The sequence below is a fragment of the Branchiostoma floridae genome, chromosome 19 (genome assembly GCF_000003815.2).
Source record: "Branchiostoma floridae strain S238N-H82 chromosome 19, Bfl_VNyyK, whole genome shotgun sequence".
NCBI lineage: Eukaryota > Metazoa > Chordata > Leptocardii > Amphioxiformes > Branchiostomatidae > Branchiostoma > Branchiostoma floridae.
The window spans coordinates 8,075,079-8,100,186 of NC_049997.1; the positions used below are offsets into that span (position 1 = coordinate 8,075,079).

Genomic DNA, 25,108 nt, shown 5'->3' on the forward strand with positions numbered 1-25,108 from the left:
CCCTCAAACACCTTTTGTTGAAGATTAAGTCGTTCTAATTCAGCCTTGTTTGGCCACGAGAAAGACAGCCACCAAAGCTCTTAAGACCTTGCTCTATCTTCCTTCACATCTTCCACGCTTCGTTAAGGACCTGCTTGCGGACTTAAGGAGGAAAGGAGACTCTTCTATGATCTTAGTGTTCTTGCTAAGACCCCGTGAAGACGTGGTTCTTTGTGAGGTGTTCTGGAGCGAAGATGTTGAAAGGATGTGTTAGATTTCATCGGATATGTCCACAGAGGCAGGGTGTGTGAGTGACAGCGGACGGGTGCGTTGACGTAGTAAGGTCTACTGTAGGGAGGGCAACCGTCAAAACAAACACACGGGGACGGTCAAATCATTTCTGTTATCACAGATAAAGTCTCTTTGAACTAGATCATGGTACAGAGACAGTGAACGAGGAGGTCGTTACCCTTTTCTGACTAATAACCGTTTCCTGAAGGTCAGGTACCAGTACCAATTAGAAGGCAATAATTCCCTCCTTCAAGTTCTTGAAGATTATGGATGCTGTGGACAATAATAGCATTTCTGTCCTCACACGCTCCCGTTACGTTAAGAAGGTAACATTTCTGCACATAATGTCAATTTTTGTTTTCGTTGTGGGTTTGCTTCGGTGTATGATAGACTTAACTGGATTCGCGCCTCCCTAGCAGCTGCTTTTGAAATTACAACTGTTTTCAAACTGTACAAACTGCGACAATTCAGTCCTGTAGAATAAAGTACACCACGTTAACGTTAGTCCCTCCCAATCCCCCAATTTATCTAGTCTCTACCAGACTCCCGACTGGCCGAATAAAGGGACTATGGCCAAGTTGGGAATAAAAAAGCCTAGTAGGAGTTTATTGGCCTAGGAGTGTTGGCAGGTCACAAACTGTACCCTTTGGCCATCTAACTCCTCTTGCATGTTTTCTGTCTGATTTGGCCAATTTCTACTATTTTCCAGCGACCTGTGGAGCCTGGTAGAGGCTACAACTTACCAATCAGAGAACTGTTAGCAAAAACACCATAAACTTGCATATTCAACAAAACAAGCCACTCATCTATGGGAAGTTTCCAGATAAGATTCGCTACCCAGTTTCTGAGTAAGCTTAGGGGATCTGCGGATATGATGACCGGTCACACCTTTACATAACACCGCTAGCAAAAATAAGCCATAAAACTGTCAACCTGTGATGGACTGTCCAAAATCACTGGGAGACATAGAAGTGTCTAGGAGTGTTTTGGCTGTCCTTCAAGCAGAGGTCGGGTCGAGGAGATAGCAGTGGTCGGGATTTTTACTTTCGTACGATCACAAACTGAAAGCATTCAAGGAAAGGTCGTCTTCATTGTCGGCACTTGGTTCGGTCACAGACTGCAGCTGCTTGAAAAAAAAAAATATTCACTGTAAAAATCTTACGATGGCCTACGACAAGTGTGACAGCGTCATTCAGTGAAAAGAAATGGTAGTCTACGTTTCAACGCTCTTTCCAAAATGAGTGAAGTTGTTTTCATTGTTCAATGAAGAAATGAACCTGAATCCTAATTACACGAAATGCATGGAAAAGAAAACAAGCACGAAGCTCCAATTTGTATTTAATCGTACCTTTCTAATTTTAGCGGTTGTCTCAGTTTTATAATGATTTTGGACTGGAGGCAGTGATATCATCGACTGAGACCGCTAAAAGAATCAAACATAGACCTCAGGAAATACCTGTCGAGACAGAAACGCTATGGCTACCTTACAGTAAACCTATTTGTTTTCTAGAGACTTTACTGGTGCCAGGACTACGGTTTACCAAAATCCCTCTGTTTTGAAAGAATCGCTAATCTGTTACCTTTTGGTTCACACTAATGACTACGTAAACACGTCAAGTACAAGAAGATTGCACTTGTGTTGTAATTATTTCCTTTCCATGTTTTCATTTGGTGGCTAGCGTAATCGTTGACTTAGGGTTTCGATCATTTTCGGGCCAGGGAATTTCGATCATTTTTTGCATCAACAGTGTGGTCTACAAAAATTGAAAATATGAGTTTTACCATGTTGTAGTTATATGCGTTCCATCAAGAATGCTCAAGGATGCTGCATGTATAAACATAAAGCTAAAAGTGTTTGAAAACTCCCGCTTTTCAAAATGGTATGGCCCAGGGACTAATCAGAAACATGAGAACACGTCTCGTTCTGAGGTTTGAGTTTTGCTCATGAGCTCATGACGTCAAAGGTTACTCGAGGTCACGCCCTTTAAAAGCTCCTTGGTAAGAACCTACTAGTATTACTTAAAAAAGGAATATGAGTCATTCTGTATATATACATCTATAATTGGTGAACATTACACATGTACAACATCCTGATTGAACGTTTGGACATGGCTTTAATATAAGCTTCAAATACACAAAAGAGTAGTCAGCATCAAGACTTGCGTACGTGCGTGTTTGGATGTAGACTGTTTGGTTTGGGATGAAGTGTACTTTACTACCTGACATTACCTGGATATCGCAAAATGTAATGAAGCTTTAGACGTGTACTTTATACAAAGATATCAACGCTAAGTCCACAAGGGACCAGCCAGTATCGCCAAATATAATGAAGTTTTAGACGTGTACGTAATACAAATTAAAGATATCAATGCTAAGTCCACAAGGGAGCAGTCGGTATCACAAAATGTAATGAAGTTTTAGACGTGTACTTTATACAAAGATATCAAGGAGGTTAAAGAAACTTGAAAGATATCAACGCTAAGTCCACAAGGGAGCAGCCAGTATCGCAAAATGTAATGAAGTTTTAGACGTGTATTTTATACAAAGACATCAACGCTAAGTCCACAAAGGAGCATTCAATATCACAAAATGTAATGACGTTTTAGACGTGCACTTTTATATACAAAGACATCAACGCTAAGTCCACAAGGGATAAGCTAGTATGGCAAAATGTAATGAAGTTTTAGACGAATACGTAATACAAAGATAGCAACGCTAAGTCCACAAGGGAGTAGCCTATACAAAGTCTTAGTGTACCTGGCCTAGTGTGGACTGATTGGTCAGCTCGGATCAAATCCTTCGACTACCAGACACCATACAATTCTTGTCATTACGCACAGAAGGTTATTAATTAAGTTTAGACATGTACACTGCGTCAAACACAAAGAAGCCGTTAGTTCAAACAAGACGTGTTCAAGGCCTTGAGTGGACTGAATAGTTTTGGATCAAAGTTTTCACCAAATATTTACTTGAATTATCTTGAATAGAAAGTAATACTCAAGTCACAATACCTCTAAATATAAAATTGAAATGGATATGTTAGAGTTTAGTCAGATATTTTGGAAACATTTGAACGTTAAACTACACAAAAATCTATTTTATGAACAAATTTCAAACATTTGTCTGATTCTTTCTCTTAGAAATATTTGTGAATAGTTGCAGCATTTGGCAAATGGTAGATTTGAGTTATTGCCCTCATGAAGGTAGGAGTTAGTCTAGCTCCACTGTCATCCCCTGTATATATTCAGATTTCATTGTTGGACACCGGTAATACTCTTTTGTGGTGACCATGGTCAGCACAGAAATGTATTGATTTAATTTAGACATGTACTTTAAGCCTACAAAGGTGCAGTCAGCACAAAGTCTTAGAGTACGTGTCTCCAATGGCATTATTTGTTTTAGGATCAAGTACTTTCTATTATCTGGTATTACGTGGATATCACAGACGGCTATTAATCAAGTTCATACTTAAGTCTACAATGGTGCCAGTCTTAGCTTACGTGTCTCGTACGGTACTATTTGATTTAGGATCAAATGCTTTCTCTTAATCTTATAATACGTGATCATCACAGAAGGTTGTCAAGTTTTAGACTTGTTCTCTATAACAACGTGAAGTACACAACAGTGGTAAAGTCAGCCTAAGTTACATAGCTTACTACATGTCTCGAATGGTACTATTTGTTTTAAGATCAAATGCTTTTTGTTAATCTAGTATTACGTGGTCGTCACAGAAGGTTGTCAAGTTTTAGACTTGTTCTCTATATAACGTGAAGAACACAATGGTACAGTCAGCCTTAGTTGCTGGTACTTGGTGTTTGGTTTAGGATAAAGTGCCTCGTGTTATCTAGCATTACGTGGTCATCACAGAAGGTTGTCAAGTTTTAGACTTGTTCTCTATATAACGTGAAGAACACAATGGTACAGTCAGCCTTAGTGACTGGCACTTGGTGTTTGGTTTAGGATCAAGTGCTTTTATACTTCCCGGCATTACGTGAGTATCAGAGAAAGTTCGTGTTGTGAGCTTACACCAGGGCTCTAGCCAGCGTCCGTTTTTCCGCCAATTGACGGGAATTTGCTGCGTCTGACGGAAAAATTTAAAACCAATCCGTCAACCTTGACGGACAAAAATCCTTGGTAGAAGCTACAGGCAGCTTGGGGACGCCGTCCACGGCCGTAAAAGCCATACACTTTTTTTTTGCTATTATGATTGTTTGATAATGTGTGTCAGTGCCCTTTTGCATACGATAATCTCATTAAAAACCCATTTTTCAAGATCTCAGTTCAGTCTCTCTAACTCCTGAAATGGTGTTTTCGCGACAATGGGAATTGGCTGACGGAAAAAAAATCGAGCTGGCTAGAGCCCTGGCTTACACAAACATTGGGTGGGCAGTATGGGTTTGGGAGGGGATAGACATGGTTTTGGGACAAAACAATGGTATAGTGATAGGTTGTATTCTGTATGTACGGTAGAAGCCGTTTAATTACATTATCTCCATTTGATAATGAAATAGACATACAATAAAAAAAACTCAAAATATTGATCATATTTGATGTGTTAGAATACAATCTTGGAATAGTGGCTGATATATAAAGTCATTAATGAAGAAACAATTTGATTAGCCGTCGTTTTCGTCCTTACTGTATACATTGATATTCTGTTTGGAATATAGTTGTCAATTTGTGTACAGTAGTATTAGTTAAAACATATTTATAATCACAGCATTCGACTAGCACTAGTAATAGTTTCGTGTTTTTTTATGCCTATATCTAGTTCTACTTGTACAAATCCACAAACTGCGCACAACCCAGTATTCACGTGTAAACCCACACGACAACTACTCGGCAAACTAAGCATCCATACTAAAGGCATCCCCAATAAGATTAAATCTGTCTGTGTGTACCGAGTGTTATGTTACTGACTAGGTAACCGTTATTGTTAGAGTTCTTTCACCCCTTCACACATAGCCCTGAGTCTCGGCTACCAGACAGCGTTTGTTCTACTGTAAATAAAGTACAATAAAGAAAGACGTCAACAGGGGTTTACGTGCAGCACTTCTACCCTTATAAATGAGTATTTTGTAAGAAAAGGAAATGAAAACGTTAGGTAACTTGTTGTGAGTGATAAGGACAATAGAATTTAGATAACAGAACTAATTGCTACAGGGAAGACTAGTGCTGAAGAAATGTTAACGTTACATCACATGTAGGAAATATGTCTGAAAAGACGCCGCGCGTACCACAAATCATATAAGTTACGAACAAAGGTAGAGTTACAGAAATATAAAGTCGGTAATGAATCTGACTGAAGATATTCATATTCTAGACGAGGAATTGACGTCATTATCCAGTGGGCCTTTCTATTAGTTTGAAGATTTCTACGGAGGTTCACTGGTTTGCTTTCGAAAAGTGGTGCTGAAAGGTCGACATTAAGAGGCATACACTAATATATGTAAGTACGCGTATGTCTAGAGTACTGTAACAAGTGGTAATGGAAAAGTTGATTAAAGAAAGGCATACCAGCAGCTTAGAAAAGGGCGTTATAATTTGTTGTAACGCCGACGTATGTTTACCTGAGTTATGTAACTTTGTAACAACCACCTTTACAAAATATGACAACAAAAAGCAGCGAGTCTACAATTTCAAGACCAAAAGGCTTTAAAAAGTTAAGCGATGAAAACAAATCAAGTTACGTGTTCTCTCACACATACAATAAGTGCCGAATACATGTATAGAAAATTACTCTCTCATTAAAACGGTTCGTGGTAATTTTGTGAAGAGTTTCGGGACTCAGGTGGTGCCATGTAAGCACGAACTGTCTCACAGAGGGGGAACTCAAACAAATCAAAAGATTATGGCTTCCTAATCAATCACGTAAAATACCTCTTAAAACTTACTCTATTGCCGTAGTTACTCTCCAAACTATCTCAAACAAAGTGTGGAAAAGTACTGAGAAGACGTGGGTGACAATGAGTTAAGATAAGAGTCCTTAAAGGCGTAGTTAATGTATTTAGTGGCGTGTTGAAGGAGGGATTAAGTCGTTGATTTAGAAGTTATTTGTCATTTTGAACCATTTATGTCGCTGTGGGGGGTGACGGGACGATAAGGTGCTGTTTGGTGTATGACGTCATGACTACGTCACGTGTATGCTAATGAGGGGTAAATAAAAACTTTATAAGGAAGCGGGCTTAGAGGAAACAGGAAATCTAAGATCTCATGCTTCCCTGAAATACTGAGAGTTTCTGTGAATTTTTCATTGCCAGAGCTAAATCTTATCATGCGTTATAACAGTTGATGCTTAGCACGTTTCAAGCCTAGAGTGTCCCGAATTGAGGTCATTGGTCTCAAGGGGCAGACCAGCTGTCCATGGACTGTGCAGCACTTCTTTCAGTAGGCTTGTGATGCTGCAGTAACTAGAAATACTGCTAGGGAGCCCAAAATTGGCTTATTTCTTTGGGACCCCAATAACTACCCTTAAACAAAATCCATACTAATCCATCAAAGGGATCTTGAGCTACATGTACAAACACAAGATACTTGAAGCCAAGGAATAAAGAAACAGCGAAGACGTCGACCCCGCATTTTCATACGATGATACGTTGATCTGTTACCTTGGCGATGAGCTGCACTACGGTAGAGCACTTTTCTGGACAGATATATCCAACATATGTGGAAGAGGGGCAAAAAGTTCGGACCAAAAATTTGACAACATTTACCAACTTTGAGTTACTTACCTTTTATAGAAGACAAAAAATGTGTAAAACTTTCAGAGGATTTATGATTGATTTGTTACGACGATCAATTAAAATCTAACTTGCCGTGTGGCATGTATGGTTACGTAATACCAATACCAACTCTACGATCAAAACACTTGACGGCGATACCAAACAAGGCTATAAAAAGGCTGTATATCTTTTTGAGTTGCTTACGTGTTAGTAACCGTACTTGAAATACGTAAAGTGCAACATTTGCTTCAATAGGTCTATATTTTGAACACTTAGGCTTTGAGGTTGAGTAAATAAGGGACTAGCAACGATTTCACATTTTGAAAGCTTCCTCAAGGACGTTGGTTTCTTTGATTAAGAGCTGCAATTTATTAATATTCTTGTCAGAAATATTCAAAACGTGCGCAAAGGAATGTGTGCAAAAATTTAGACCAAAAATTTGACAACATTTTAAACTGTGCTCTTGCTAACTTTTTGTGTGGCAGAACTGCGTGAAAAAATTCAGATGATATATGATTTTTTTATCACGCTGTTAAAATTGCATTGCATGGTTACATAACAACAGCGTCTGCGCCCTGAACAAAAAACTCCACGCCGGTACAAAACAAGACTATAAAAAGACTATATATCTCTGGTGTATGCTTGTAAACGTGTTCGATATATGGCTGCTTACGTGTTTGTAAGAGCACTTGAGATACGCCAAGTGCATCGTTTGCTTCAATAGGTCTATATAACAGCCATATAGAGGGGTCGATGCAATTTCTAATATATTTCCAGGAAGATTTTGGGGTGAACAAAAGGAAGCGTGCATATATATATAAGAAAGGAAACTTTGAGGAAATAAGAGAATGAGACTGAATTTTAAGGTAATAGCTACTGATTCACATTTTCTATTTCATTGACCATGAATTACAGCTGTTCACAGTTCGAGATATTTAACATGAATGCACAAATAACAACAGGGACAAATGTCAATTTTCAAACCCAAAAATTACCGCATTTGTTGTTTGACTAATGTACATGGTTTAGGAAGAGTGTAGCATGTCGCATGGTTATATATTAATAGTCATACTCGACAAATGTTTCGCTGCCAAAACACTCCACACTAGTGACATCTTGCTGAAAACAAGAAGTCCAAACAAAACATAAAAAGCTATATATTGTCGGCTAAGAATATTCAATCATCATATATCCAGAATCGTATTCAACAGAAAGTAACCAAACGATGATCATTTAATGACGAACAAAGAGAGAATCTAACAAAATCCAAATAAAAAAGTTAACAGTAAACACCATTAATGAAGTTATATGCGCTATGTAGAAAACTCTGGAACTGCAACAACGAAGCCATCTGTTATCTGACTTACTTTGGTCTATAAATAGAAGAAGACAAACTACTTAACATTTAGATGGGACAGTCCCCCTGCACTTAACGACACAAGGTGTCCTCATTGTGTCATTACAAAGGATACAGGTACACAATTCTCGTTGTCTCTATCTCCGCAAGGGGCGCGACTGTAAACTCGTCAGGGAGGACAACATACATGGTGTGACGTCTGTACAAAACACATGTATGGGTGAAAAAGTGTACAGCAGAAATCCTACTTTTGTGGAAACAAGGGAGAGATGTGCATGCATGGTCTTGTCACCTGCCACAACTTAACCTCCTAAAAAACACATATATGAGTGGCACTGTAGAGAGTGTTGTCTAGAAATCGTACTATTGCAGAAACAAAGGAGAGATGTACGCGGTCTTGTTACCTGCTACAACTGATCTGAACAGATATTGGGGTCTTCCTTTATTTGTTTTGCAAAACCATTAAACCTTCTTCAGTAGGTGTAACACACCAGTGGGTGCAAGCTGCGTAAGACCTTACCGTGGGGTTTGTTCTACGGGATGGGCTCCGCAATTTTCATGTACTGCAATAAATGTGCTTCTCCTCAAACACGGGACCTACTGATCTAATCCCTAGAAGATGTTGCTGACCAAAGCTAGGTACTCATCTACACCTGGGTAAAGTGAAGAAAACGGAGTGAAGTGCATTTCCCTACACGGAGGCCTGCTAGGATATGAAACCCAGAACTGTTAGATCCTAAGACAAGAACCCTAAACCCTTTGCCTATTGTCTATTTCTAGATTTTTCTACCGTCATGGCGGGGCTAGAAAACGCTGGTACGGAGTAAATTTACGTCAGATGATGTTAGACATGTGCAAATACCGTGTCCTTGTGGTAAATAAAAAAGTTGAAGTGATCATACAACAAATATACAAGTCACAACAATAAAGCACTTAGTCTTTTATATCCGTGCCACATTTTCTTTATCATTAAGGCTACTTTAGGCTCCTTTTAACAACACATATCAAAGAAATATAAAGCCATTGTCAGTCTTTGGTTTGGAAAAGGAAAAGAGAATGCTGCCCATAAAAAAGTGTCTACACAGAAGTGTTACATCAAATATTGTGTCTACCTCCTACAAATCGACAGCCAATTTACACTTAAAGTTTGTCTTATGTGCAATTAACGCCCCTCTTCACAATATGTGACCTTTGGTATTTATTTTCTCGGATCAGCCCGCTGTTTTAAGTACATCTTTCTTTGTGGAAAAACAAAACGTGAAAACGTCACGAAAGTGGCTGATTACCAAACAACACGTTATCGGGACAAAACACCGCAAACAAACGTAAAAGAAACAAGTTTACCACCACTCAGAGATGCACACATGGAATGACGCTTGGTATAAAACGTTTACATGGAATAGATGTTAAAACCAGTGCTACGCTCTTTTTACAGATATTACTAATATGATTATAATTCACGGATTATCCAGTGAAAGGATCGGCTCCAACGGCGAGCTTCTAGACCGACCTCAGACCAAACATAGACACGCTTCTGACGCTAGACGATATTAACATAAATATCATTATGAGTTCAATCAAAAGATTCAAAAGGTATGAAAATGAATAAAGACAAAGGTGCTTTTGCAGTAACTCTTTTGTGTGCAACTGTTTAATAAGTAAAATATATTCTGCGGTAGATAGATACATAAAATATAATAAAAGTTGCTAGTAAGTAACTATTCTTAAACAGATCTGTAGTGTGTACGATATATGTAAAACGACAAAAGCATATACGGTATTACATAGGTATAATATATTGGTAAGTACATTGGTACCGATACAGTGGTGGTAAGACCATATCTTTTAACGTAGGTTTACAGAAGTGGCAATTTAGAATAACGTAGGTTTACAGAAGTGGCAATTTAGAATAACAACCAAATTACATTTACCACACAAAACACCGGTTTAGATGTCTTCTTTTTTCTCATGGACGTTACAAACACTGAAGAATGTCGCTTTGTTATCGTGTAGACTCGTTTTTGTTTCCGTGTCACTGTGTTCTTTGTTTTACTCCGTCAGAAGTTTAGACATGCTTTGACAGGTAAGCTAACACAGTGGGCGCCTACACTTGTTTAGAACACCACGGGACTTAATGTCCTCTTTGTTCGCTTTAACTAGATAAGCTTGTTCTTTTGACAGAAAGGCCTTTCTTATTAACCATATTATGGGTATGGCGACGCCGAAGGATAGAAAAACACCACTTAGAGCTAAGTAGACCATGGAAAATGGAGTCTTCAGAAACTGACTTCGTTATTTCGCCAACAAACATAGCCGGAATCTATATGTATATGCACAGTATAGAAAGTTGTGCGCAACAAGAACGAAGATACTCGTAGTACAAATGCAATATCATAAGATGCGTTTTGTTGTAAATTATATATATGAAAATAGTACAGTTTTATAGTGATGTTGGAAGATTATATTTCTCAATGCACATGCACTTATACATAGTCTATCCGTGAAAATAGATTAGGTTGAAAAGAGAATAAAGTAGGAAGATGAAGTTAGGTAAACAGAAGACCACGACTGCACAAAAAACTTAACTGTCATAGAGTTTCTAACAAAACAACCAGAGCCACATGAGAGGGTTGTTTGTGTAAAAGTGCCCGGTGTATTTGCAACCCGTTACAGCTGGACGCACTTCATAAAACGCTGAGCAAATATTTTGTACAGTCGGTACCGTTTTGTTTTATGAGCTTATTGCTAGAGCATATAGAAGCTATACATTTTGTCTCTTACCCTGCAATTCACACGAAAAAAAGCTAGGGGAGGTCAAATCTACTCCACTTTTACGAGCCCAACTGCTATCTTTGAAAGAATATGACAATAGCATGTCCAGAACGTTCGAACACGAGATATAAACCCGAAAGTCCCGCGGCACTGACATGGAGAGTCGCCAGGGGATACAATCTTGACTTCAACCATTTCACTTGGCCAACAACACGTACCAATATATCACAAAGGTCCATCCATGAGATCCCGAGTTATGCTGTTACACAGAGAAAGAGAGATAGGTAGAGAGAAAGAGGGAGAGAGACATACACACAGACACATACAGACACACACGCGCACACACACACATACACACACACACAAACTCTCACATACACACAGACGCGCGCGAAAACATAACCTCCATGAAGAAGGTAACAAAAAGTTTCTGAATCAAATTAAGATCTAGAAAAGTCAACATACATTTCCTCTATGTATCAACGTATATTCAAAGTAAAGGTATTCAGTAATGTTACGATACAAAAGTTGTGGTTTCCACGCGAAAATCTTGAAGTGGGTACACGAATACGAACTTCACTTGGCCTTTGCTGACACAGCCTAGAAGCAGTTGAAGTACTTAAAACCAATACCATGTCACTCATTTTATGTGCCAATGTTTTGCAATTCATCCGGTATATTGCTCTCTATTCGTCTGAAGTGTTTTCGCCGGGCCGTAATGTCAACACGGCCGTACGTGTTGTGTTGAAGTTCATGTCACCGGGTAAAGAAAGGGTAAAGAAAGGGTAATCCCTTGTCACAGTCACGGACGTGGTAATCCCCTGGGATTGACGTCACTAGAAAAGTAAATAAAGGTGTACAGTGTAGATGGGTAAGGGTAAGCGATGACCTTAGTCGTGAGAAAAACTAATGCAGCAGTGTTTTCGATTCGGTAATGATAGAATAGGGTCAATAGGTAGGATTTTTATTATTCATTGTATATGTGTGCAAAAGACTACTTAAATTGTGTGTTTGTGAAAGAGAGAGAAAGAGAGTGAGTGAGAGAGAGAGAGAGGGGGGGGGGTGAGTGAGAGAGAGAGAGGCACGGGGGGGGAGGTAGGGAGGGAGAAAGAGAGAGCGAGACGGAGAGAGGGCCGTGAAAGAGAGCGTGAGAGTTTGAATCAGATGTCAAGCTCTACACCACAAGTACACAGCAGTTAATCATCGTAAGTTCCCTCCCATCACAGTGTCTACCCTCCCCAACCAATCCTCATCATTTGGACGCACAACAAGCGAAACGAATCTTTAGTTCATCTATGGATGCTCGCATAGAGTGTCATAGACTGTACCTCATACGCTCAGGTTTAAATATCAAGTTATCAATTCAACCTGAGACTTCAACTTACCGCCATGATGATGATGATGATAGTGATGATTTTACAGGGCCGTTGGATGGTTCCATTGCAGATGATTAGGGGTGACTAGAATCAAACTTTTTGTCCATGTCTCAAAGTTGCTTGAGAAGTTGATTTAGGTTGACTGATGGAGACTGAAGGACAGATGGACAGACAGACAGACAAACAAAAAGATACAGGAAAAAGACACGAGCGAGCCGATGGTCAGACAACCAGGCACGCAGACAGAGAGACAGAGACGTATTATCTTATAACTTATCTGTAGTGTCACTTTAGTTGACATGTTACCTGTCACAAGCATGACTCATACGTTTGCGTTCTGCTCAGATGTTTTCTAACCATGGTTTAGGTGAGACAGGTGTTCTCCTCTGAAAAGACACACGTTGCATTCACAGTACAGTTTTCTAGTATTGCTGAACTTCTGTTGTGAAGATGTAGTCTCTAGAATAGTAGATATTTGCCCAAGTTTCCGCTATTTCCAGCAACCTATATATGTCTGGCAGTGACTTGTGAAGACAATCAATCCTTATGCAATTTCCTTAAGAACCGTTTTATTTCTATCATTCGCAACGCGTGAACATGTTTATTGTCACGATTTCATGTATGGATGATTCAATTTCTGCAAAAACTGACATTTGTTGCTAATTTCTCTCCTTTTGTAGGTTTTTTAGGAATCACTTGCATTGTATCTATAGATATAACCTGATTAGAAGGCTATAATGCAATGGAACTGATATGTCATAAAAACAAAAATACGGCTCGTGCAGCTAAGAAGCTAGAATAGATAACAAAAGTACAAAACATAAAACCAATGCAATTCACGATTTGTAGTTTGCCACATTAAAGTTTGAGCATAAATGTACAATAAAGGTCTTTCATTCTTTCATCTATTCATTAAACCTACATGGGAAGTAGGTAAATACAATTCCAGCTTGACCTTTTGCTAAACGACAACTTCCAACAAACGGTTGGGTTTTAAGAAAACAGAAGACAAAGACAAGATTTGATCCCCTCCAACCATCCATCTTACTGAAACTGTCAGTCGAATCCCCGCTCTGTCTCTCGTGAACAAAGTGCCTACCGCTGGTGCGTTGGTTTACACAAAGGCGCGCCTGTGTCTGTGCTTAACACACGTGCACAGCTAACGACTCCCTTCCGGTACCTACACCAGGTGTGCGCCCTCAACTCTTCCACATCAAAGTACCCTTCGCGACCCCTTAAGGGCACGGGTGCCTCTCTTAAGGGAACACTTAAGAGTCTCTCTTCGTCTCAACTGTCTGAAAGTCTTTGTCTTAGACCGGTAAATTTCCGCTGTCGGTTACGGAGAAGAAACCCGTGAAAGCGCATCAAGTGATTCTCCGAGGCGGAAATTTGATGTAGATAAAACACTTCCATGCCGACATTTCCGATGGGTATAGACACAAGATACACACGGATATTTGATATGCGTCTTGCTGTGTCACATTCTTTAGCGTATGAAGTTTGAAGAAAATTGAAACACAAACAATTGACCCACATATTATAGCAGAGACTGATGTTTTTATCTTGCAATGCTGCTAGCTACTAAAGGTGAAAATTTGTGTCAAGAAGGAAGTGACATTTCTAAAATTTTTCACAACAATAATACCACAAAAATTCCTAAAACTTTCTAAAGTTGTACGACAAAGTCTTTCTCTCTTATCATAGTTCGGTAAGAACACGTGTACATTTGAAAAGCTGACAGTGAGTTGTAGCTCTTTGAACATTACCAGCTTGACCACAAAAATGTCCACACACTCCACTATTCAGATCAAAGGTACGACAAAAATTTGTAAAACTTTCCAAAGTCGTTCGACAAAGCTTTTCTTTCTTACCTTAGTTCTATAGTGTAAAAATGCATGTACATTTAAAAGGCCGACAGTGAGTTGTAGCTCTTTGAACATTACCAGCTTGACCACAAAAATGTCCGCAGACTACAAACGTCTGTGGTTCCGAACCCTCAACGCTAATCAAATATCTTCTTACCACACATCTTTATTCATAAAAAACGAAGACTTCCGTTCCTGAAAGCTCTCTTGCCCAAGACACACTACTTCAGACCTCTTGTCCAACTTTCACACACACTTAAAGAACTCTAGACCACCGGTACTTGAAGTAAATTTGGAAGTCAAGCAGGTTTCTTCGCTTTTTGAATATGACCTCGGGCAAGACGGTCGAGAAGAGGAAATACCTTTCAGGATGAAGATATTTAACACATGGTGGTTAAATTCTGGCGTGAAGAGAGTGACATAGCACAGATCCTACACAAAACTGTTTATTTGAAATTCAAGTTACAACCTGCTAGAGCTTTACAAATGGTCTTAAAGTAAAGATTCAACTATCTTTTCAAGAACAAGTTGTGGTGTAGCTGCCACCACAACGTACGGTTTAAAAACGCCCTCTATCGATTTCCCTTCAAAATTCAGGGAAAGTAAGCCTGCTCTCATAAGACAGGGACGCCACCAGGCGGATACACGTAAAACTGCAGGATTGTAAACTCAGCACCAAGGACATGCACCGCTTTTTGGCAGAGGTTGCAAAGGGGCGTCAGTGTTCTTTAGTGGTAAACGTATTCTTAACCTCAGTTTCGCACTTGTCTTTCCCTTCAACTCCATATCTCATGTCTCATTTCTTTTTGATAGCTACCTTTTCTAAAACTTTTTGACCCGTCAGAGACTCTACTTGTGGTCAGTGATATAACGTTACAGGTTCATGATGGGAAGGGTGGGGGCTTTCAAGACAACTGACTTCTTGTTTAGAATAACCAACCCTTTGCTTCTATCTGTACTGAGCCTGTGAAAAATTTAGTTTCCAAAACCAGCTATAGAGGGACTGTGACAGCTCCTAGAAGCAGGACATAAAAACTCTCTAAAACAAGATTTCTTCAGTGTCACTGACGAAATACAACGGTTGTCTAAAACGTCTTAGCGTTTCCAAAACCATATTATCCAATTTTTTGAGTAACTGTTTTTTTTTTCGGGGGGGGGGGTCTTAATGCTTTGCCTCAAATCCGGAGAAGGCAGGCCACAAATGAACCATGTGGGTTGTTAACGACAATATATCATTGTATTCATTCATCGTCATATGTTTTCCTCTCAACTGTGCAAGTGTTACTTTGATGATCTACGTTTCTCATTTATTCATTCCCACTTTTCCGATACCTTGATATGCAGATTAAACACAGTATTTACAGACGGAAGGACAGAAGAGACGCCGCGTGTGGTCACCTAACCGGACACCAGGTGGCGTAAGTAAGGTCGTTCTCACTGTTATCTGGCCTGCATATACATGTATGACGCACGGAGAAACAAAATGTCAATACCTTCAGTTTTCAATGACATTATAGAAACCCTTTAAATATCCGGACCCATTTAAGAATATACCACCATTATGTAAGCCACGATGCCATTGTTTCTAGTTTACCAGGGCTTCCAATACTCGCCGCGAATCATAAAATAACTACTTGTCTTCCTTCACTGAAATGACTTGTCTTCTATGTTGACATAAATGGTACTTAAAAGATGCTACGACAGCACACAACATAGAGATGTAACGTAATGTGAGTGAAGTCGTTTAATAATTTTGCCATACAATGCATTTGGGCTTCAGTTGTATGGCCTAACCAAAATTCAACAGTGCGCTTGTTGTAACTGTTCAAAATAGTAAAGTAGCCGGCACTCTTAATGGTTGATTGACAGCCCTACGCGCTAGTATGTACATTCAAGGTGGGAGGGGGTACACATGACGCATGCACTTTTGACCCAGCGCGGGAATTTCAAAGTGTATAGCAGTATTTAACACCAGTCAGACTGTAAATGAACTCACTATACGAATGTCATATACTGGGCCCACGCACTGGGATCGTAAACTTCACGTGCACACCATACATGATTGCGTACAATCTTTATTGTCTTTTAATTACAAGTGTTATCTACACATCACTCTCCTTACGGTTATCAGTTATACCATGCTTGTTTTCAGCTTATATAACACTCCAAAGAAGACACAGTTATCAGATCCGCCTGGCGCTTTATCTTTCAGCAAATACGGCAATGTCCTATTACACAGGACATCCTGATAAAACGGAAATCTATGGATGGTATAAAAACCAAGCTCCCGAGAACTGATGATCTTTCTTGAGACAGCACATCCTAAAGACAACATGTTGGCCTTTTTCTTCGCTACCATCGCCCTTGCGGCGGCACAGTTTGACCAAAACTACCAGTTCGGGAATCTGAACACTCCCATTAACCAGGCTCTCATCTTCGACTGTGGAAGTACGTATAGTAAAGATTAGGAGTTTGAGAGATTGTGAACTAGACTAAGTAGATGTTACAGCCTACCATATGGATTTTACTTTATATCCTATCCTTTGTGTTCTCTAAAATGCGCTAAGGTCTAAGCAGTTGCAAGTGATATGAGCAGTTGCGAATGATGAAGGTAAAATGACTACTACAGTACTAGTTGGTAGTTTATACTTTGTCTATAAATGTTCTGTAACTTTTTTTTCATTTATTTGGATTCCAGGCAATCCCGATCGGGCTTTGAGAAACCCCAAGTTCGTTTTCAGCAGGGACGACTTGGAGTTGCCCGGTAGCTTCACTATCATAGACGCCGAGGTAGGACAGATTCAACTACCATAAATAGTTGCCATGGTAAAAATTGTCCGTTCATTTTTCACAAAAGAAGGCGCATCAGATGTGCTACAAGATAGACAGGATTGTGATAGTGCCAATTTGTATAATACAATGGTCTAATGTGCACGTTGTCATCACAGTACCACAGTACCCCAGAGTCTTCCGGTTTCAAACGTCGCACCTAGACTGGCACCGCCATTATCTCTTCGAAGTTTAATGAATGAATGAAGACCTTTATTGTACGTTTTTGCTTTCTAACAAGCTAAGTACAGGTCAATGTGAATAGGATACATCCCCTAGTGATTCTAAGTACAATCTGTGAAACATGTGATACATGACTGGAACTACAAAGTCTAAAGTATTCTAGTACTACTACTAGTATGTATAGTTTCAACTCTTTCTCGCTTCTTAATACAGTCGTAAATGTAGTTGCAGGTGGAGTTTAGAATACATGGTTTGTCTAATTGCACTAGAAATGGCATTCAAAAGTAACACCAACTCTCAAAAGTACACCGGATACGATGATACCACTACATAAGAAAACAATACATGAATTCAAACTTATTTAAAGAGATGTACCAATGTAGCATTAGTAATCCTGAGGTAACGTTACAGTAACGTTATATACACTTAATCAGATATTTAGGCGTATGAGACGGACTCTATAACATTTCTTTTCTGTGGCGGTTTTTCGGCACCCATTTGAATTACGGGAGTTGGTATTAGGTATTAGAAAATGATTAAATGAACGAAAATGACGTGGTACAAACAAGCGCATTTCTACTACGGTGATGTAACGTTAGAAATGTTCTAATTGTTCTCATATACTTTAAATTTCTACCGTAGATCGAGGTAGCCAAGCCCATCAATAGACCATTGTACGGCAAGATAGACGCCTGGAGAACCATCTACCTGTTCGGTGGTGCGGCTTCAACTATCCAGCTGGGCTGTTTCTATCTGTCAGGCAAGGACTATGGCGTTGGAAGTTGGTGAGTTGTTTTTTTGTTTAAAGTTTATGTTCTTTGAATTACATCTATTAGGGCATGTTCTACTTTTTCCATACCCCAGTAGTGTGCGTAAGCCCAGTAGTTTTTTTCCTCTATTCATTTCTGTTGTGTATTTTTCCTACAGTGACTACGGGGAACTTTGCGGGCTTTTGGACCTGAACACACCAGTCAACAACATTACTGGTGAACTGACCTGTTACGAGGAGGCGATGAACCTGGGTATCCCGGAGGACCAGTGCACGTGTGAGGGGATCGCGCCCAAGGTCTACAGCCTGAGCAACTGGTACAAGGAGGTGGACCTGACCGACTTGGAGAGTGGTGTCCTCACATTCCTGGCCCAGGTAGGTCTTCAAGGATCTGTATAATACCCCTTGTCACATTATCCACGATTTTCGGGCGTATCGATGGAAGATCGGCTATATTTTAGATCGACAGAGGTTTGCGCGTATTTTTCACCTGAAAACCGTCCCTGTCACATATAAGCTATACTTTGTACCTTGTACAACTGTTGTGCAATAAAGTTATTATTATTACAAGCAAGGCTCGGGCGATTACCACAGAATCGTCGTCCGATCGATTTTCGCCAAATGTGACAGGGTTATTAAGCCACGCATACGTCGCATTTCCAAACCGGGGCTCGGCGGGGCTGTTTATACAAACGATAAAAAAAGAGAAATGTATACGTAAGAATATACATAACTAATGCCCATGACTATTCTCTTCACGTCTTGTGTAGTTTAAAGTCTTGATCATCATTTTCGTTCCCGAAAGCTGCCTGACCGGGTCCCGGTTTTTTAAAAATATGACGTAGGCATTACACTACCTCTCACCGGCAGGAACTTATCGGCCTCCTAGCGGCTATAACCACTAAGTCACATGTGAGTGTTAAAATCAACATGGGGCCCGGCAACAAATTATGAAAATATCAGAGGTACCTCCGTGGTATCTAGTAGTCCACCGGGACAAATCAAAGCCCGGTCGGGCTACACCCCCTATGGGCACCATTGGAAATGGGATCTTAGCATAAGACAAAGATCTTTTAGAAACATAAACATGACAAATTGGAATAAACTGTCGTTAGATATGGCTTTAGAGCTACACTCTGCACATCATTTGAACGTTAATGTTTACTTTTATTCGTAGGGAGACTATGAGATCAAGATGACGGCCACAGACGCTAGCGGTGCGGAGCAGGCCTGTATCGGCATCAGGGTGCCGGTGAAGGAGTATGAGGACCCCAACGCCACTGACAGCGGCTGGTTCTTCGGCAAGAGGAAGCGCTCAGCAAAGTTGCTGTAATTTCAGCACACAAAACTGTGACGTCACTGACGTCATCACAGAAAACATCGACGCCCTCTCGCGAAAGTTGACGTCATCACAGAACGTTTAGACATCTTCAGAGTAGAACGATAGTTGATGCACTTTTGTTGGAATAAACTGAATGGGAAGAACATGAAATTGTTGTTCTTTTTTTTTTAATAAAAAATCAATTAAAAGTACGAGCGATGAATGCGAAGGTCTTTATTTTTGTTGTAAGGTGGTTTTGACATGACATTGATCTAAGCTGGTACACTATGATACTGATAAAACCACTGGTGGGTGGCCTTGCCCCAGGGCGTAATATGATTAACTTGAAAAAAGTATTTTGGACAAACAAGCAAGCTGAGGTTCATACTGTATGTATTACTGAGAAATCGTCTGGTCACCAAATGATATGAAATGTAGACTAATGGGGGAGGGGGTAAGAGAACGGAAGGGGACCTAGTTCATCTATCCAATAACTATTATAATTCATAACCCTTAAAGTGCACTCTCACTGCACTTGCGTCACTCTTGCGTCACTGCGGGGTTCGAAAGATACTCAACGAATTTTAGAGATAAAGAACGAATTTTCTTACGTACTTTTTGTGTATTTCGTCATCTTCCAAGTCATACCTAAACTTATAACCCAATATCTAGATTATAAAAAAATCCGGAGAAAATAACAAAACAGTGACGCCGTGAACGAACCCCACGCTGACGCAAACTTGACGCAAGTGCAGTGAGAGTGCACCCTAACCCTAACACAACAGCTGCCTTAAATCACGTACTTTGTTGAGCTATATAAAGTACAGTCACTGGGGACAAAGTGCCGCTTGTGAGTGCCTCGTGCAAATGTGTGATCGGAAATCCTATCTTTTGTGAGTGATATTTTTACGCACGGCCTACGTCACACACAAGTTAATAAATACATTATAATAGACACAGTCAGACAAATGTGATCTTCGCCGGGTGAAGGACGTTTTGTTTTTGCTACCTGAAAAAATCATGAGACAAAATTTAAAATGAATTCCGAAAATGCCATATATTTTCCATGAATCAGCGACTTAACACGATCGTACGACTTATGAACGCTGATTGGTACGAAGATACGAAATGTCTTACGTATCCAAGGGCGCAGATGGTCTACATATTTGACAATTTTGACTATTTGACTACTTCTTATTTTACAAAGTAAATATATGATAATTAGATATCATTATACTAAATCCTAATTACATTGCATCCTTTACGTTCAATGATGTGTGTACATACCGGCGCAAACTAATTTTTTGTGTAAAAATAACTCGGAAGTTTTCAAACTGTGGGAGAAAGATGAGCTCTTGCCAGCTGTGTATACACAAGTCCTGATAGGTAAAGGTCTTCGGTACAAATAACATGGACTAGGTCAGAAAAACACAGTCCACAGAGAGAAGACAAGTCGTTGACAACATGTTGGTATTTTTCCTCGCCACCATTGCCGCAGTGTCGGCACAGACAGTGTATGATTCTACCTACCAGTTTGGATCTCTAGCCAGTCCCATCGACAATGTCGTGGTTTTCGACTGTGGCTGTAAGTTTCATTTTCTAAATGTTGTGATAAAACATCAACATATTACTGGAATATCTTTCTTATTTCTGTCAGAATTAGGTTTGAAATACCAAAGTCATATTACGTTGATATAGATGAAACTTCGTATCCCGGAAATGTCTGAAATTGATAGATTCTTTCACCTAGCTACTTAAGTTAAATTTGAAGCAAGTATAAGTAAGACGTGTAATTTAGTCTTACATAACAGCTGTTTATTAGATATTATATGGTTACAAATGAATCGGCTTTTGATTGTATCATGTGGTAAATTTTATTCAGCAAATCGCAAGGAAACCATCATGTACTATGTTATGCTCGTACTATATCATCTCCTTAATAATTTTATGTTTACATATTTCAGCTAATCCTGACCGCGCCTTCAAAAACTGGCAGTTCGTATTTGACAGAACTGATCTGGAGTTGCCGGGCATTTTCACCATTATCGACTTTGATGTGAGTCATCACAACTTTTCTCACTAGAAATATATATAAGATACTATTTGTAGATGTGAGTATACTAACTCGCGCGTTTTCTGTGAATAGTAGGTGAAACGATATAGATTTGATACATGTATTGTCTTCCATTACCTTCATCTAGAAGGGTATGTTTTGGTTGTGTTTGAATACACGTTGTATGCATTCGTTTTGTCAGCATAACTCAAGAAGCCGTGGATAGATTGCCATTAATTTGGTATGTAGGTAGGTAATGTATTTTGGCCCCCTGGCGGGTTCCAAGGTACCACAGTAGAGCTTCCGGTTTTGCTATCTGGTGTCCAGAAGACGCTATGGACTTGTAGATATGTAGGTATCACTTGGGTTTGGGAGGAAGTGGCATAAGCTTGGGCCTTCAAGCAGTTTCTTTTGAACTTCAAGGGCGTTTCAGTTAGAGATCTTTAAACAGGATAAGTCAAAAAGAGTTGACATTTTTTTTCTTTCAGTCACGAATGTTGTCAAATGGTACGCAGTTTGTGGTTGAAAGTTGTAGCCTTCAAGACTATCATCAGTTCAGTTCATATGAAAATTTAACATTCTGATTAAGAATTGTTATCAATATCTGGGAATAGAACCTCCTTAATCAGGTTGTTTTCTCCTCCCTTGTAGGTTGATGTAACGAAGCAGGTTGTAGGACCTCTGTTCGCGCGGATCGAAGCCTGGCGGGCCATCTGGCTGTTCGGCGGGATCGGCACCACCATCCAGGTCCCCTGCCTGCCGGTGGACCCTGTGTACGGCGTCGGGACATGGTAAGGCTAAGGTCACATTTCCAAACCGGGGCCCGGTCGGGCAGCTTTCGGGAGCGAAAAGTATGATACAAATGCAAATATGTGATGTCCTTGACTTTGAACTTTGACTTTGAACTTCCCCGGCCTTCAGATGTTTTGAAACTCAAGTTTTAACGTTAAGTTCAAGGTAACCCTGTACAATGTCACCAATGGTTTTCGAAAAAAAAGGGATTAGATTTTCACAAATATGACAGATTATCTTTGGTTCTTAAGATTTCTTTCATTCGGCTTCTCGGACTCGTTGTCACGCTAAAGCCAGACTACTACATTGTTGAATATTTGTGTAAAACCCTCTTCTCTAGATCTCTTCTCTTTAAAAAATGAAAGACATGCCCTTTATTACCTACCGTAGATTCCACTTGATATAGTTCACTAGTATTGCAGTAACTGAAATTGTTGTAATATAATGTATATGTGTAGTATCAGTCTGTAACTTTTATTATCTATAACTTGTTATACATTGTCAAGTGTTGCGCAATGAATCATCATAAATCATGAATAAATCTCTCGCCAGTGAGTACGGAGACCTTTGCCAGATTCTGACAGACGGGAAGCCCTTCGACGCCATGTCTAACAGCACGGTTTGTTACGAGGACGGACTTCTCCTGGGCATCAATCCTGACCAGTGTGGCTGTGAGGGCATGGCGCCCAAACACTACGGCATCAAGGGGTGGAACAAACTCATCGACTTGTCAGGGCTGGAGTCAGGCATTCTCACCTTCCTCGCCTCGGTAACTTGTGTATTCTTTGATACCATGAGTATTGTATTCAGTTTGTTTGTTTGTTTGTCTTGGTGTGTGTTCGTGTTTATTTGATCATGACTATTGTAGAGTGGCAAGATGGAAGTGGTCTGGCTTGTATCCAATCGTGTGGTAAAAAACTCATCGTTTGATTTCCTACTGGAGCCAAGCATTCTTCTCTTCCTTGCTTCGGTCTTCTTTTTGTAGTCAGTTTGTGTATCTATTTGTTTGTTTTGGTGTGCGCCCGCAATTATTTGAATATTTCAGAGCGGCAATATGTAAGACTGAAGTTTTGTGGTAGGATACTTGAAACGTTGGAAGTTTAGTTAAGCTAGTGTCCAAAATCCAGTCCAATGCACCATGAGTTGCGACTCTCCAAGAGAGCATAACCTCTGCTTGGAGAGTAGTAATTGGCAAAGTTTAAATCGTACACGTCTAAGAAGGTAATTTATCAAATTGCAATGCTTATTCTGTGTTTGTTGTGTTATTATTTGTTAATATAGGGAGACTATGAGCTCAGGGCAACGGCTACAGACGCTAGCGGTGTGGAGCAGGCCTGTATCGGTATCAGAGTCCCGGTCAAGGAATATGTGGATCCAAATGCCGGCGGCGGATGGCTTTTTGGCAAGAAGAAGCGATCCAACTAACTCTGACGTATACACACAAAGTAATGACGTCGGCACAGCATTCACTACGTCATTGAAGAAAATATATGTACGAAGGTTTTTGCGGTTGAAATAAAAGAGTCGTAAGGAACATGTCTGTGTTTTGCTTTACTTATTCACATACTGCTTTATTGCCAACAGTAAACGCATAGAGAAATCAGAGACAATCAGGCAACCAAAGAAAATGGACAGAGTGGAGTGCAATAATTGATTGAGCTGCTAACGTTCCATGAAAAGAGTTATATCGGTGCGAATACGAGTGCTAGTATCACATGGTACATGAATAGAAGTAACTTTTAAATGCATTTCATTCTAAACCGTTTTATATCTTGGGAGCTGGGATAATGAATTTAAAACAGCTCAGAATTAGTAGGTACAAACGTGTGTGTTGGTTAGGCAATACTAATTGCTAAACTTTATTTCCAACACTGAATTAATATAGGGACTTACCCTAAATTTTCGGTCAAACTCCATCGATCTTGTTCACAGAATGACCCTCTCTATCTCCAGCAGTGACGTCAGGAACACTCCACTTTTGCAGGAGGGGGTCATAAGTATCAGAAAGTCTATGTTGCCCCCCGTCTCTGTTGAGTGTGGGCCGGTGGGCTCTAATGTACACTGCAATACTAATATTGTTAAAATGTTGTATTTTGGTGTCATAGGTGTCGTAATCCGAACTTAAAGACACTAACGTTATATTGTGAAATGTCGACTTACTTATCTAGCAGCTGAGTACACAGTTGACTTCGCACAGACTAAGAGCGAACTGTGCAAATGGCATACTATGCCCGGTTTAATCTGTACTTCATTTTTTCAATCGACGGCACAGGTTATAATCTATTTTCTTCATTATATAATGTTAAGTTTTTACAAGTTTAAAAGACAAAAATTCTGATTCGGGAATTCTTCCTCAGGTAGCATGAAACCTGCAATGATTCTAAACAAATCCTTTCGTGAACATCACTTATAGTCTTTTTTATTTGTCTTCGGACGAGTAAGGATATTATAGCACTGCACTCAAGTTATTAACTTGTTTTGACAGTGCCACATACAGAGAAGATTAAGATAAATAACGCAAAGTTTACAATGCTACACCTGGTTGACGTGAGAAAAGTCGTGTTTAGTGCCTTTCCTAAGGGTCCAAGGTCGGTAGCATGACAAGATTTGAACCCAGAACCTCTGGGTTCAGAACCTCTGGGTTCAGGGGCAAAAAAACGTATACCCTGCAGTTATGCCACGCGACCCCATGTCAGCTTATAGTCCATGGTCTTATCTTCTTGTTATTGTCATTCTCAACGGTTCGAACTAGAGGACAGTGAACCACTTCCGTTCTATCTTATCCACACTTTAAAAACA

At 39.8% G+C, this 25,108-nt stretch overlaps 2 protein-coding genes across 2 annotated transcripts; both read left to right on the forward strand.

Annotated features, from left to right (window-relative positions):
• The first annotated feature begins 16,662 nt into the window (after nucleotides 1–16,662).
• Nucleotides 16,663–19,635, forward strand: LOC118406911. Its single transcript, XM_035807310.1, has 5 exons — nucleotides 16,663–16,810; nucleotides 17,061–17,152; nucleotides 18,017–18,159; nucleotides 18,302–18,518; nucleotides 19,321–19,635. The coding sequence occupies exons 1-5, from the start codon at nucleotides 16,696–16,698 to the stop codon at nucleotides 19,474–19,476; spliced, it is 723 nt and encodes a 240-aa protein (XP_035663203.1). The 5' UTR covers nucleotides 16,663–16,695; the 3' UTR covers nucleotides 19,477–19,635.
• Nucleotides 19,636–20,884: 1,249 nt separating this feature from the next.
• On the forward strand, nucleotides 20,885–23,834 carry LOC118406914. The gene is made up of 5 exons (XM_035807312.1): nucleotides 20,885–21,049; nucleotides 21,429–21,520; nucleotides 22,169–22,308; nucleotides 22,862–23,078; nucleotides 23,591–23,834. Exons 1-5 carry the CDS (start codon nucleotides 20,929–20,931, stop codon nucleotides 23,732–23,734), a joined length of 714 nt encoding a protein of 237 aa, XP_035663205.1. The 5' UTR covers nucleotides 20,885–20,928; the 3' UTR covers nucleotides 23,735–23,834.
• Nucleotides 23,835–25,108: the final 1,274 nt, after the last annotated feature.

Coding starts and splice junctions, on each gene's coding strand:
- LOC118406911 (XM_035807310.1), top strand. CDS start 16,696: ATGTTGGCCTTTTTCTTCGCTACCATCGCCCTTGCGGCGGCACAGTTT. Junction 16,811..17,060: donor TCTCATCTTCGACTGTGGAA/GTACGTATAGTA, acceptor TTTGGATTCCAG/GCAATCCCGATCGGGCTTTG. Junction 18,519..19,320: donor TCCTCACATTCCTGGCCCAG/GTAGGTCTTCAA, acceptor TTTTATTCGTAG/GGAGACTATGAGATCAAGAT.
- LOC118406914 (XM_035807312.1), top strand. CDS start 20,929: ATGTTGGTATTTTTCCTCGCCACCATTGCCGCAGTGTCGGCACAGACA. Junction 21,050..21,428: donor CGTGGTTTTCGACTGTGGCT/GTAAGTTTCATT, acceptor TACATATTTCAG/CTAATCCTGACCGCGCCTTC. Junction 21,521..22,168: donor TCACCATTATCGACTTTGAT/GTGAGTCATCAC, acceptor CCTCCCTTGTAG/GTTGATGTAACGAAGCAGGT.